The sequence below is a fragment of the Pteropus vampyrus genome, unplaced genomic scaffold (assembly GCF_000151845.1).
Source record: "Pteropus vampyrus isolate Shadow unplaced genomic scaffold, Pvam_2.0 Scaffold1000005211, whole genome shotgun sequence".
NCBI classification, from domain to species: domain Eukaryota; kingdom Metazoa; phylum Chordata; class Mammalia; order Chiroptera; family Pteropodidae; genus Pteropus; species Pteropus vampyrus.
The window spans coordinates 498-14,450 of NW_011919613.1; the positions used below are offsets into that span (position 1 = coordinate 498).

General features: G+C 37.5%; 1 protein-coding gene and 1 pseudogene across 1 annotated transcript; both read left to right on the top strand.

Moving 5' to 3' along the window:
- Nucleotides 1–4,112: 4,112 nt before the first annotated feature.
- On the top strand, nt 4,113–5,178 carry LOC105311602 (olfactory receptor 52B4-like). The gene has a single exon (XM_011387571.2). The coding sequence runs from the start codon at nt 4,210–4,212 to the stop codon at nt 5,176–5,178; it is 969 nt and encodes a 322-aa protein (XP_011385873.2). The 5' UTR covers nt 4,113–4,209.
- Nucleotides 5,179–10,805: 5,627 nt separating this feature from the next.
- On the top strand, nt 10,806–11,388 carry LOC105311601 (annotated as a pseudogene).
- Nucleotides 11,389–13,953: the final 2,565 nt, after the last annotated feature.

Here is a 13,953-nt window from a genome sequence, read left to right on the forward strand (position 1 = left end):
AAGCCTGTCTTAGCTTCCACTAAATGTCTACCGCAGGCAGTTGGGTTTTCTTGCAAGCCTCAAATCAGAGGATCATATTCTCCAGTTTCTACCACTTGTTGGGGGCTAAGCAGCTTGGCATCCCCTTGCAAGCTAGAGTCTTTCTACCTGTGCCCAGATCAATGCATTGATAACAGGGTAAAGGGCAGGCCTTCTTGGTGAATGTACTTCATCTTTGCAGATACTTTTATTGTAGAAACATGATAAAATTATGGTCCAAAAATGTTTATGGTGCAGGATGCACTGCAGGATGTTTTTTTAAAATGGTGGACTAGATTCTCATCTCTAACACATATGATATTTTCAGACAACAAAATCTTGGAGTAAAAAAGTATGTTTTTATATCCCAGAACATTATATATATATATATATATATATATATATATATATATATATATATATATATATATATATATATACACATGCGCGCGCGCACACACACACACACACACACACACCTCATATTTATCAAGCAATTAATATGATTGACCATGCTGTATGTATTAATTTTTAATCTTAACAACAATCCTCTGGAGCTGGTTCTATTATCCCAGTTTCCAGTCTGGGAAACTGAAGCATAGACGGATTACATAATGTACCTTTACAGCTAGTTATGTGGAGGCTGGATGTGAACTTGGGCAGTTGACCTCGAAATTGCATGCTTAGACACTAGGCTAAACATAATTCATATTAACTATAATGTTTTTATTTAGGTCTTTTCTTACCTAATGTTGAAAGCTTAAACCAGTCATTTTTGAATAAGGTAACCTTGTCAATATAAGATTTTCTCAGTCAGTTCAAGATACCTCCCCTGCTCCTTTCTTTTCAAGGCCAATTCTAACTCTAGCCAAGGAATTCATTAATTATATAGACATCTGCTTGATGGTGGAGTTCAGAGTGGCTTCTGACAATTGGCACCGATGCTTGTGGTTTTCCATGAAACATACCTCGTCCATTCTAGTCTTCAGATTGGTGGTCTCTAACCTGACGCTTTAAAATCCCTATTCTGACCATGAGGCTTCTCCAATCTCCACTCTATTTCACCACCTTCTGCCATCTTGTTATTGGCTTGGAAAAGTTTTATGATTTTTTTAAAAGTTTATTTTATTGTGGTAAGTCACTTAACCTGATATCTTCCCTCTTATATGATTTTTAAGTACATAATACAGCATTTATTATTGTTATTTAGAGGCACAGTGGGTACAGCAGATGTCTACAACTTACTCATTTCATATCACTGAAGTTTTATACCAGTGGATTAGTATTATATGATATTTGGTGCCACTCTGAGTCTAAAAAAGACTCATTTACATGTTGTAGAAAATGCTCAGATCTGTTTTACCAGTGTTTATATGTAGATATTTTTCACATATTAGCTTCAGCGAACGTTTCATCAAGCATCCATAGGTCTCATGACAATTATAGCTGTTAATGTATATTTATTGGTACGGAGAAGAAAGAGGGTGGCTTAATTTATAGGAGTGCAATGCATTTGTGAAGATTTGTGGGTCATTTTGAAAATATTGTATCAAAACATGCATTTTATTTTTCTGAAGGTGGGATTAATTTCTTCCTCTTGTCTTTATTATCTGGTTTTTAAAAAATACTGTATGAGACTACTTTTATAATTAAAATATTGTTATTTCCAGATTAAAAAAAATTCACACCATAAATTCAGATTGAATAAAATCTATATAAATTTCCTCATAAAAGAATATAAAGAAAACAAATTTTTTTCCCCAATGACCACAAATGGGAACTTTTGGTTACTAAGTACTAAACAGAATGATACACTAGGCAAGCAATTAAAATAAAAATGTGTCACAAATGTCAAGAATAACATGTATACTACAAATTGTGCACAGACATGTATGTACCCTGAGGAATGAATTGAAACTCAATTATTTATAACTCCAAAAGACGAAGAATCCCTCGACCACTCTGGAGATGACTATAACTGCAACATCACCGTTTACATGAAGAACAAAAATTTGAAAATTATCTTTACATATTAATTGCATGCATTGATATTGCAGATTGAAAATAACTTTAATATTAATTAATGTAATTCAATATTTAATGCCAGTGTAAGTATTAAGACAGGCTTTTAGCAAAGATGGTTTAGCTGGGAGAGATTTTTTTTTTTCTTTTAGTGAAACATCATACATGTGAACACTTGGTGTCAGATGGATTTCAGAGCATCTGAGGAGAAGCAAGAGATAAAATAATCAGGAGAAGTCCTAGGGGAGCAGGACGTAGACCTGGGATAAAGTCATCTGGGAAAAGGGGGAGGTTGGTGAAGACAACTGTGTCCTTGGGGCCCTAATGTAGGTGCATCTCTCAAGGGCTCTAACGCAAGAGAATAAATAGCCCAACTGCCTGGCCCCCAACAAACTAAATTTCATTTCGAACCTCATGTCTGTTCCTGAAGACTCAGCAAAAGCTGGTGAGTGAACTAGACATCTGTGGGTGGGGTGGTTCCAGGATCAAGGTAAGTACGGGGCTGGTGTTATGTCCCCAACAGGCCAGAGGTGTCAGGACTCTTGGAGGCTATTGATACATGTATCTGAAGAATGTCAAAGATAAGAGGCACTAGTATTGTTGGTTAAAGCAGAAGTGGAGGGTGAGGTGTGGAAAGGGAAGTTCAGAGTTTATGGGTAGCTGAGGTTAATGAAGTTTGGTAAATAAAGAGAAATAATCTGATATATGACTAGTGTCTAATAATTAGACTAAGCACGAGAAAACTGAAAAGATATTGACTTGATGGCAGACCCCTCTTGGCAAATATGAGAAGAGCCCTAAGAATGACAGGGATCTGTGCTGGGCTCTGCAAAGCAGGGCTTGAGAAGTGGACCTGGACGTCTTGGGCAGGTATGAGAACAGAACCACGGAGGAGGAACGATTAGAAGAACTTGTGTGAGACCAAAGTCACTCTAGCTTGGTCAGGAGATCAATCAAAATGGCAGATCCTCAGACTTTGAGCTCCTTGGCTTCTTTTCTGGCTTTAATTAATAAAATTTCCTCTGTTGCTCCCTTTCCCAAAACACCTGGTCATTACCAGCTTCCACAATCTTTTCTCCCTCTCCAGCTCTTCATTTGCTGATACGTGTCCTCTGTGGCCTCTTCTTTCTTGCCATTTTTCTCCTTTCAATTCTCAATCGAGTCTGTGGGGGCATGCACGAGCCCTTGCAGTCTTCTGGTGCTATCCCAATAGTTTTCCTGCAGGATGTCGGCGGCCCTCGCCGAGAGAACTTTCTCACAAGCATCCATATGCTGTCAAATTCCCTTTTTTTTTTCCATTATTAGTTTTAGGTATACACTCCATTGGTTAGACCCCATTTTTTTAGATCCCTTTTTAGATCCCTGGTTTGTTACATGGGGCCTGAAAAATAGTTACTGCTTCTTGAATGACTGAGTGAATGAATAAATGAATGAATGTACACACTGAAATAAATGATAAAATTTCCAAGTGCAAAAAGCTTCCAAATATCATGCACATCTCCTCCCAGAAATAATGCCTTACTTCCAATTTCTAAACTCGGTTCCTTAAGGGGTGAGCATAAGCAGTGAGTGCTTCACCTCGGGCATGCATGCCCAGCCAAATTACCACTTAAAGGTCTCTTGACTCTCTTCCGAAGTGAGTGATTGTATGTGGTGAAACCCGAGAGATTTCAAATCACATTTCCATCACTTAGACCTAATGAACAACCATCTACCCTGCTTTATCCATATTCTCTATGTGCAGCCACATGGAACTGAACAGTGTTTCATGAACATGCTATACTTTGATTTGAATACTCACGTTTTCTTTAGTGGCTTCTCTCTTTTTCTGTTCCTCTCCTTACGATAAAGTATCTACCGCAAGGCCAAATTCCAGTTCTTCAAGAGCAAGATACACTTGTTATAGTCTTCCCAGATACATAGAAAGATTATTTTGTATAGACACAATTCTCTTTTTGTAGGAGATATACATACAATACTGTGTTTTATTTGATTAGCCAGAATTATGCATGTCTTTGAATTAACACTGACACTAGACCTTTTATGTTTCTTATTATTTGTATGTTCAAAGAAGATGGAAATGTGGAATATGACAAAAGCTGCTGGTGCCTTCACAAAAGCTATTCCAGGAAAATCAGCAGTTTCCTCTGTCTCTGTGAATAAGAGGTGATGTCTCTTGTGGTCTCCCCATACATGACTACCTCAAACCGTACTGGTGTTAGCCACACAGTCTTCTACTTGCTGGGCATCCCCGGATTAGAGGAAAAGCACATGTGGATTTCCATCCCCTTCTTCATTTCCTACGTCATGGCCCTGCTTGGGAACAGCCTGCTCATCTTTATTATCCTCACAAGAAGCAGCCTCCATGAACCCATGTACCTCTTCCTCTGCATGCTGGCCGGAACAGACGTTGTCCTCTCTACGTGCACAGTACCTCAGGCCTTGGCTATCTTCTGGTTCCATGCTGGGGAGATCTCCCTGGATCGCTGCATCACTCAGGTATTCTTCGTCACTTCCACGTTCATGTCTGAGTCAGGGATCCTGCTGGCGATGGCGTTTGACCGCTACATTGCCATATGCTACCCACTGAGATACACCACTATTCTTACACACATGCTGATTGGGAAAATTGGTGTGACCATCTTACTGAGAAGTTTTGGTACAGTATTCCCCATGACATTTCTTCTGAAAAGACTGACGTTTTGTAAAAGTAACATTCTACCACACACTGCTTGTGAACACATTGGGTTGGCTAAATATTCCTGTAATGACATACGAGTAAACATCTGGTATGGACTTTTTGTCCTAATATCAACAATTTCTTTAGATGTTTTCTTAATTATTGTTTCATATATGCTTATTCTTCGTGCCGTCTTCCGCATCCCTTCCCAAGATGCTCGCCACAAAGCTCTCAACACATGTGGTTCCCATGTCTGTGTCTTCATTCTCTTTTATGTCCCTGGGATCTTTACGACCCTCACTCAGCGGTTTGGACGCCACATCTCACCCCATGTCCACATCCTGCTGGCCAATGTCTGCATTGTGGCTCCTCCTATGCTGAATCCCATCATTTATGGGATCAAGACCAAACAGATCAGGGAACAGGTGACTCATGTGTTATTTCCAAAAGAGATATGACTTCAGGAATGAGAAACAAACTACTGTTTTCTCAACATTTCTGCCAATATATGAGGCGAGATTTAGAAGCTCTCGTAGGTGAGGGACAGCTGAGACCAGACAAATATTTTACTGAGAATATGTTTTGGAGCAAGTCCACAGGGGAGCTAAAGACATGCTTTTCAATGTCTCTGATCAATAATAAAAGATCGATTTTTTGTTGTTGTTGTTTCCCAGTAGGCTTTCTCACCCAGAGTCTGAAAAATAAACCACCCTATTCTTGAACCCTAGATAGGTATTTGGAAAGAGATGAACATGGGCAATTGCTGGACTATTCTTTCCTGGTTTGTTTGAGTCTTTGCTGTGGTGAAACAGTTCCCATACCTCTCCTCTACATTGGGATGTTGTTCTACATATTATTCCCTCTGTCCTCTCGATCACATAATTTTATTCTTCATAGGCTCAGCTTGATCTGTACACATTTTGTTACTTGTCCACCTAAAGGAAGGAGGGAGAGAGGGAGGAAAGCAGGCAATGGCCTCTGGCATCCACATCCTCCTATAGTCTTTCCTCTGCCTCTCCCTTTCTTCTACTTCTTCCTCTTCCTGGTTTTCTTCTTCTTTCTCCTCAGTACGGTAAAACACCTCAAAAGAGTTGTCTATACATTCAGGATTTAATACCTTTTCCCTAGTTTTCTTGATCTAACTCTAGTCAGACTTTTTTCCTATGCTATTGAACTGAATGTCACAGTAATTTCCATACTGCTGAATCCAACTGTCAATACTGAGTTTACATTCTACATGACACATCAGCAACATGTGATACAGTCAAGAATTTTCTGATTTTTGAAACTCCTCACACATCCTATCTTAGACAGTATATTAGAAACAAAATCTGTATAAATCACCATTTTTTCAACATAGAAATATTCATTCTTAATATCATTTTACAGAACACCGATATTTATTTTCTACTGTGTATATGTGTACAAGTAATAAAAAATTTTAATTGAACTATATTATACCTACTCTTTTAAAATACAGCTTTCTCACTTAGCAAAGTAATGTTGACCTAATCCCATGCCCAAACTATACACCTCTGGAGGCATTTGATCACCTCTCTATGTATTTCTACAAGATTATGCCATATGTAATTTAGTTAGGCATACTGTTTTATTTCCTTTGTGTTCTCAGAATTGTTTCCAAATTGAACAAGAATTACATTATTTTAACGTAAAATTTTGCTTCTGCTTAATTTAGCACTTGATTATGGTCATTATTTCAAAAATATCTGTTTTTTTCTCAACAGAAATACAAAATAACCAAAAGCATTTTAGTGACTACTTAATCATACCCATTAACAAAATATTTTGTAATTACAAAATGAATTTGTCATTTAAGCATATTTTCAGATAATATGAGCTGTATGGGTATTTTATGCCTTATTTTTGAAAAACAATGTTATATAACAAGCATTTTTTTTGGCATTGAGAACATTACACAAATATTAAGTTAAAGAACTGTATAATATACTCTCATGTGGTACACTATATTTTAGTAAACTAGTCATTTCTTGTTAAATATTTACATCCAGGTAACTGGAAAGTATAAATAAAATTGTTAAAAGCATTATTACACATTTCCTATATTTTATATGTTTGTGGTATACTATAGGAAAGATTCTTGAAAAATTTTACTGCATTTCATGTAACTGGTCTTGGCTACAAGGAATATATGATTTTTGTGTGCAAAAAGTTCTTAAAGTACACTGCTTACAATATCTGGAATATTTTGTGTTTTCCAAAAAGTGAATGCAATCCAACAACATAATATTGTATACAGAAAGCTCTAAGAATTCCTCCAAAAGACCCTGTTTGAACTGATCAATGAATTCAGCAAAATTGCAGGCTACCAAATTATTATACAGAAATCTTCTGTTTCTATAAAGTAATCATGAACTATGAGAAAGAGATATTATGTAAACAATTTCATTTACGATTGCATCGAGAAATAAAATACCTATACTTTTAACGAAGCAGGACAAAGACCTGTATACTAAACCTTAAGACACTGATGAAAGAAATTGAGGAATACACAAATAAATGGAAAGATATAACATGCTCATGGATTGAAAAAATTAATATTGCTCAAATGTCCATACTTTCCAAAAGTATCTACAGATTCAATGCAATTCCTATTAAATTCCAATGGCTTTTCCCACAAAAATAGAAAAAATAATCCTGAAATTTGTATGAAACCACGAAAGACCCCGAAGCCAAAGCAGTCTTGAGAAAGAAGAATAATGCATAGTTCAAGGCATTAGTCTCCCTGATTTCCAACTATATTACAAAGCTATAGTAATCAAAACAATATGGTCCTAGCATAAAAACAGACACACAGACCAATGGAACAGAATAGAAAATCCATGAATGTATGGTCAATTAATTAACAACAAAGAGCAAAGAATATGCAACAGGGAACGCACAATCTGTTCAATAAGTGGTGTTGGGAAAACTACAGCCAGCCACATGGAAAAGATTCAAAGTAGACCACTATCTTACAACATACACAAATATCAACTCAGAATGGATTAAAGACTTGAACGTTAAGACCTGAAACCATAAAACTTATGTGGTAAGATCCTTGATATAGGTTCTGGCAACGATTTTTTGACTCTGACTCCAAAAGCAAAGGTAGGAAAAGCAAAAATAAACAAGCGGGACTACATCAAACTAAAAAGCTTCTGCACAGCAAAGGAAATAATCAAAAACAAAAAAAAACAAAACACACAAAAAAAGAGAAAAGGCAACTTACTGAATAGAAGAAAATATTTGCAAATCATGTATCCGATAAGGGGTTAATATTCAAAATATATGAAAAACTCATACAACTCAATAGCAACCTCCTTCACTGCAAACAATCCCATTAAAAACGGGCAGAGGATGTGAATAAACATTCTTCTAAAGAAGATATACAGACTATCAACAGGTACATGAAAAAGTGCTAGACACCACTAATCATTAGGGAAATGTCAATCAAAACCACAATAAGATATCACCTCACCCCTGTTAGAATGGGTATTATAAAAAACCCAAGAAATAACTAGTGGTGAGGATGTGGAAAAAAGGGAACCCTTGTGCATTGTAGGTAGGAATTGGCAGAGCCACTGTGGAAAACAGTATGGAGGTTTTTAAGAAAATTAAAAATAAAACTGCCACAGGATCCTGTAATTCCACTTCTGGGTCTGAAAAGGATGAAAACTCTAATTTGAATAGACGTATGTACCCTGTGTTCATTGCAGCATTATTTACAATAGCCAAGCTATGGAAATAAGCTATGGATAAATGGATAAAAGTATATATATAATTCATACACACAAATTACAAATTATAAATAAATTATACATTATATATTAAAATTAATTATGTATAATATCATATTTATTAATATTATTAATCCATAAAAAGAATTAAATCTTGTCATTTTTGACAACATAGGTGGACTTTGAGAACATTATGCTAAGTAAAATAAGTGAGACAGACATATATGTGGAATCTCAAAAAAGAAAGAAAAACACCAAAGAAAGAGCTCATGGATATAGAGAACTGATTGGTGGTTGCCACAGGTGGAGGGGTGGATGACATGGGTGAAAGGTGTCAAAAGGTACAAACATCTAGTTATGAAATAAATAAGTCATGTGGTATAATTACAGCAAGGGGACTATTGTTAATAATACCACGTTGCATATTTGAAAGTTGTGAAGAGAGTAAATCTTAAAACTCCTCATCACAAGAAAAATTTATAACTATAAGTGGTGTTGGAAGTTGACTAGGCTTATTGCAGTTATCATTTTAAAATATGCACAAATATAGAATCATTATGTTGTATATCTGAAACTAATATAAGGAAAAGGTAAAAAAATGAGACAACTTACCTCTGTGGTGTTCCTCTCCAATTCTCATAACCTCATATAATAATGAAAAGAACATCGGACAAATCCCAATTCAGGGACATCCCACAACATATTTGACCAATACTGATCAAAACTGTCAAGAACCTCAACAACAAGGAAATTCTGAGAAATGGTCATAGCCAAGAGCATCCTACAGAGAAAGGACTACTAAATGCAATGTGGTTTCCTGAATGGGGTCCTGGAATAGAAGGACATCTGGTAAAATATCTAAGGGATCTGAATACAGCAGGAATGATAGTTAATATCATGCATCAATATTGGTTGATTAATTACAGCAATGTTTCAGACTAAGGTGTAATGTTAACAATAGGGGAAACAAGGTTGGTGGCACTGTGTACTATGCAATTTTTCTTTAAATATAAAACAGTTTTTAGAACATTTTCAAAAATAATTTTTATTGATTTTCAATTTACATATTTTGATTAATACTGGAATTAATAATCCTCATAAAATTCATAACAGAAGTACCATAGGATGCAGTGAGCCCCACTTCTTGGTATATTTGCAAAAGTATTGAAACCAGAATCTCTAGGAAATATTTGCCCATATTCCCTTAAATGAATTTCTTAGGATATTGAATGATCCAATCATTTCTTATTAGTGCTTCTATTTTCAATTGAGATACTTTAATGAGGCAAGTTGACCTAATATCATGTGATAGAGCTTAATAATGTTCTGTTGAAGCACTCTCATGCCCCTAATTTGAAGCAAACCAGCAGTAACAATTCTCATATTCATAGAGTAAGAGGTTTAACTTCATAGTCACTATAATGTAAACTTCTGTGAGGAGACAGATCTCAAGTACTGGGCTTTAACCATATTCTACGAATTTCTGTCAATAAATATTGAGCTGTTTATTTATGTTTTCTTTTTTATTTGGAAATGAACAAAATTCATTGAAATTGGTTTTGAAGAGGACGAGTGGATGGGTGGATAGTTGAGGGTTTTCCAAAGAGAACCGTGTGGAGGAGCCAGCCCCCGGACCGGTGGGAGCGGGTGCCAGGCCACAGACCCCATCTCAGGCCCAAATTCTTCTGCTTCTAGCGCACCACATCCGGGTTCCGACCCTTCCACATACTCTTGCGCAACTGGATGGGGCGCGAGCCCACATAGTTCCCGTTTTTCTGACGCACGGTATGTATATAGTCGCCAGATCCTCAAAGCTAAGGAGCAATAGCCCTTGGTCTTGACCATGCACTTGTCGTGGATCACCTTAGCCCTCAGGGAAGCATCTGAAGGTGTGTGCCTAGATGTCCTGAAATGTTTTCAGGATGCGCAGGGTGTGCCAGTTACACAGAAGGTTAGGCACTGTCAGTAGCTTCGCAGCTTCATTACTCAGAGAAACCATAGAGCTAACTTAAATTCAAAACCCTCCTCACCGGGTGGCACCAGCTCTGTTGAGTTTGGATTATTATTATTTTTTTCAGTTGTCTTCATCACTTAGTTCTCATGATTAGATTAGGTTCTCTGGTGAGGGTTCATTATCATAATCCAATCAATCCAGAAGTCCTGGAAGTCTCCTCTCACTCGGGGAAGGTGTCAATATAAGCCCAGATCTTGTTCTTTGACACTTAGCTGGTTGGAACTGCTGTAGCTGGGTGGTCATCCCTTTGGCTTCAGAGTCCCGGCAGCCACTGACGCCAAGTTGTGTTACTAAATTCCGGGTGGCCGTCATCATGCCCTCATTCCCGCTCAGGCTGGCTGTGGTGTGTATGAGTAACATGAACAGGAGCATGGAAGCCCACAGCATCCTCAGGAAGAAAGGGTTCAGTGTCCGGTCTTTCGGAGCTGGATCTTGCGTGAAGCTCCCAGGCCCGACACCCACTCTTCCCGTGGTTTATGATTTCTCGACGACATATAAACAGATGTACAACGACCTTCTCAGGAAAGACAGAGACTACTATAGCAGGAATGGACTCTTGCACATCTTGGGAAGAAACGAGAGAATCAAGCCTCGGCCAGAAATTTCAAGAGTGCAGCGATCGCTTCGATGTCATCTTTACGTGCGAGGAGAGCGTCTATGACAGAGTGGTGGCAGATCTGTATGCCAGAGAACAAGAGACCTTGCAGCCCGTGCACGTGGTCAACGTGGACGTGAAAGACACCCTGAGGGGCGCCGCCCTTGGAGCTGTCATCATCTGTGAGCTCTGCCAGGGTCTGCAGGACGTGGAAGACTTGGAAGGCGACCTGGACAAGCTGCTCCTGGCAGTGGAGAAGAAAACAGGAAAGAGCTTTCTTCACACTGTCTGCTTCTACTGAAGAACTTGGCTGGTCGGGCCCCTTGCTCGGTGAGAATTCGTATGTGGAGCTTTTGAGTAGTCCCGATTTCTGTGAGAAGCATCCACTCACTGCTGTTTTTACACTATTTAGGTGTGCCATGGGAAGAGGTCCGAACAAGAAAAGCATCTGGTGGGAAATGAGAAGAAGGATCACCACAGTCATCAAAACACTGCAAGTGTCGGGGATATTGGTCTAGGTACTTTGCAGGGAAGAAGTAATTCAGTGCTTACATTGGTCTGTAAGGAAGTTAGCACCATGGACTCATCTTCCAGTGAGCAAATCAAAGTTCATAATGGAATGTGCTGGATAAGTGATTTAAGGATTTTCAGCAGAAAAAATGACATTATCTAATGTGTCCCTTTAAAACAAATTCTTTTTGTTCATTTTGTATGGTATATTAATTAGAAATATTTTTTTAATTAGAAAGTCTTACGTTGTATTTTGAACTTATAAAAGTTTTTACTTTTAGATGTATCCCTTTTGATAATGACAGATTTTGTAGAAACCCAGATTAGATAATGGGCTCTATGTCATTCCTCAAATCAAGGACTTATCTGTTCAGTTAATAGCTTACCAAATGAAATGAAATGAAATGAAATGAAATAAAATGAAATAAAAAATACAATGACACAAGTGTATTCTGATGTGGGATGGATTTATATTCTAAACTTGATTTCTTATTGTTCAAACCTTATGAATTACATGGAGAATAGCATTCTTTCATACAGAGAATTTCATTACAAATCTCATTGCATTCATTATTTCCAACATGGGATCCTCTGAGAATCATTCCAAGGATGTTTCCTGTTGGAAACATGATAACAAAATTAGCACTGACCCCAAAGCATGTGTGATTTACAGGATAAAAATAGAGTGGGGGTAGTTGGAAATAGGTGAATTAATTTACATGCCATCTATTAAATAAGATTTCAGTTCAAACAATACTCTTTCTCCATGGATTGTAGGCGGGACGGAGCAAGTATGGATCTGCAGGGGCCATGTAGTACAGTATTTTCTGAGAAGACTGGAGCTTGGAGAAGGGTGATGGCTGTGGAAAGGTGGCGTAGAGGACAGATCAGAGGGAGATGCTGGAGTCGAAATGACTGGTCTTGTAGGAGAGAAAGAAGAATTTAGAATCACTCTCAGTGTCCTGCCTTTCACTATATGTCCAAGTATGGAGTTTGTGATGAGTGATTTGTTGAAGGACATTTATGGTGTAAAGGATATTACAGAGGTCATCTTATTATTATTATTTTTCCCCGAGTCTTCTTTCTGAAGTGTGTAGGGGAACATTTGTTTCCTTGACTTTCCTAGCTTTCAGAAACCAGGCATTCCTTGGTTCATGTCCTCTGTCTTCCATCTTAAAAGTCAGCCATGCCCGGTTGAGTCATTCTCACTTCATCTTTATTTCCAGTTCTGTTTCCCTTTTCCACATTTAAGAACCCTTGTAATTACATTGGGCCCATCCAGATAATTCAGGTTGATGTCACTAATTTATGGTCACTGGATTAGGAAATGAATTCTTCACAATATCTGAGTGTGTTGCTTCTGGAAATAAAACGGAGTGAAACATTTAGAGGTCCCTAGGCATGTAAACATAGATGCTTTTTCATTGGCATAAATTTTTAGGACCTCCTTTGATTTCATTAATCATACAATAAAGTGGTAAATTAAAATGAGAAGTATAGGGCATCATTTTTAAAAGCAATTTCCTTTTGGCCATTTTAAGTGGTATATTAATTAGAAAGTGTCCTTTTCCTAATGAAAAAGGAATATATTAAATTTTTACTTGTAGATAGCTTTGGTTAGTGATTACATATACTTTTCTAATGCTGACTTCAAGACCTGGGTAAGAAAATGAATTTTATGTTATTGCTAAGGATTTGGGATTGAAACTAAGAAGAAGTAATCCTCAATGAAAAAAAAAAGACATAATTTAATTTTGATAATAACTATGATTTTATATTTGGGTGCTGATCTTCAAACTCTTAGCCACAATAGTTTAAGCTTTATCAATTAATCTGAATGAATAATTCTTTTCACAATAGTTCTTGTAAAATGGTTATTAGTTTATCCAATTAGATTACTTGGTTGTCAGTGGTTGTCCATATGGTACAATATGAATATCCCCTTTGTTATTTTTTCCGTAGGTATCAAAGTTCCCACTTTGGCATTCCTTCATTGACAGTGCCTTAGCGCTCCTTCTGGAGCCATGTCCATGCACAGAGATTCAGAACTATAGGCATTAACACCCTACTGGGGAACTTCGGCCAGAGAGTAAATTATTTTTTAAATCAAGGTGACATTGCGACATAATTTTTATGGTTTCTCAAGGTCTAGTTTTGCAGATTGAACTTCTAGACACCTCTGCCACCTTGGTCAGCTCGATAACACATCTCTGTATTGGCTGTCCATCTGCTCCTTTACCTTTCTGACCCCTCTCCTGATCCTTGAGATTCTAACTGCAAGAAAACAGGGACTTCCATGAATATCCCAATGCCCTACTTAAGGTGCTCCTAACTCGATCTGAATGTGCCAAATGAC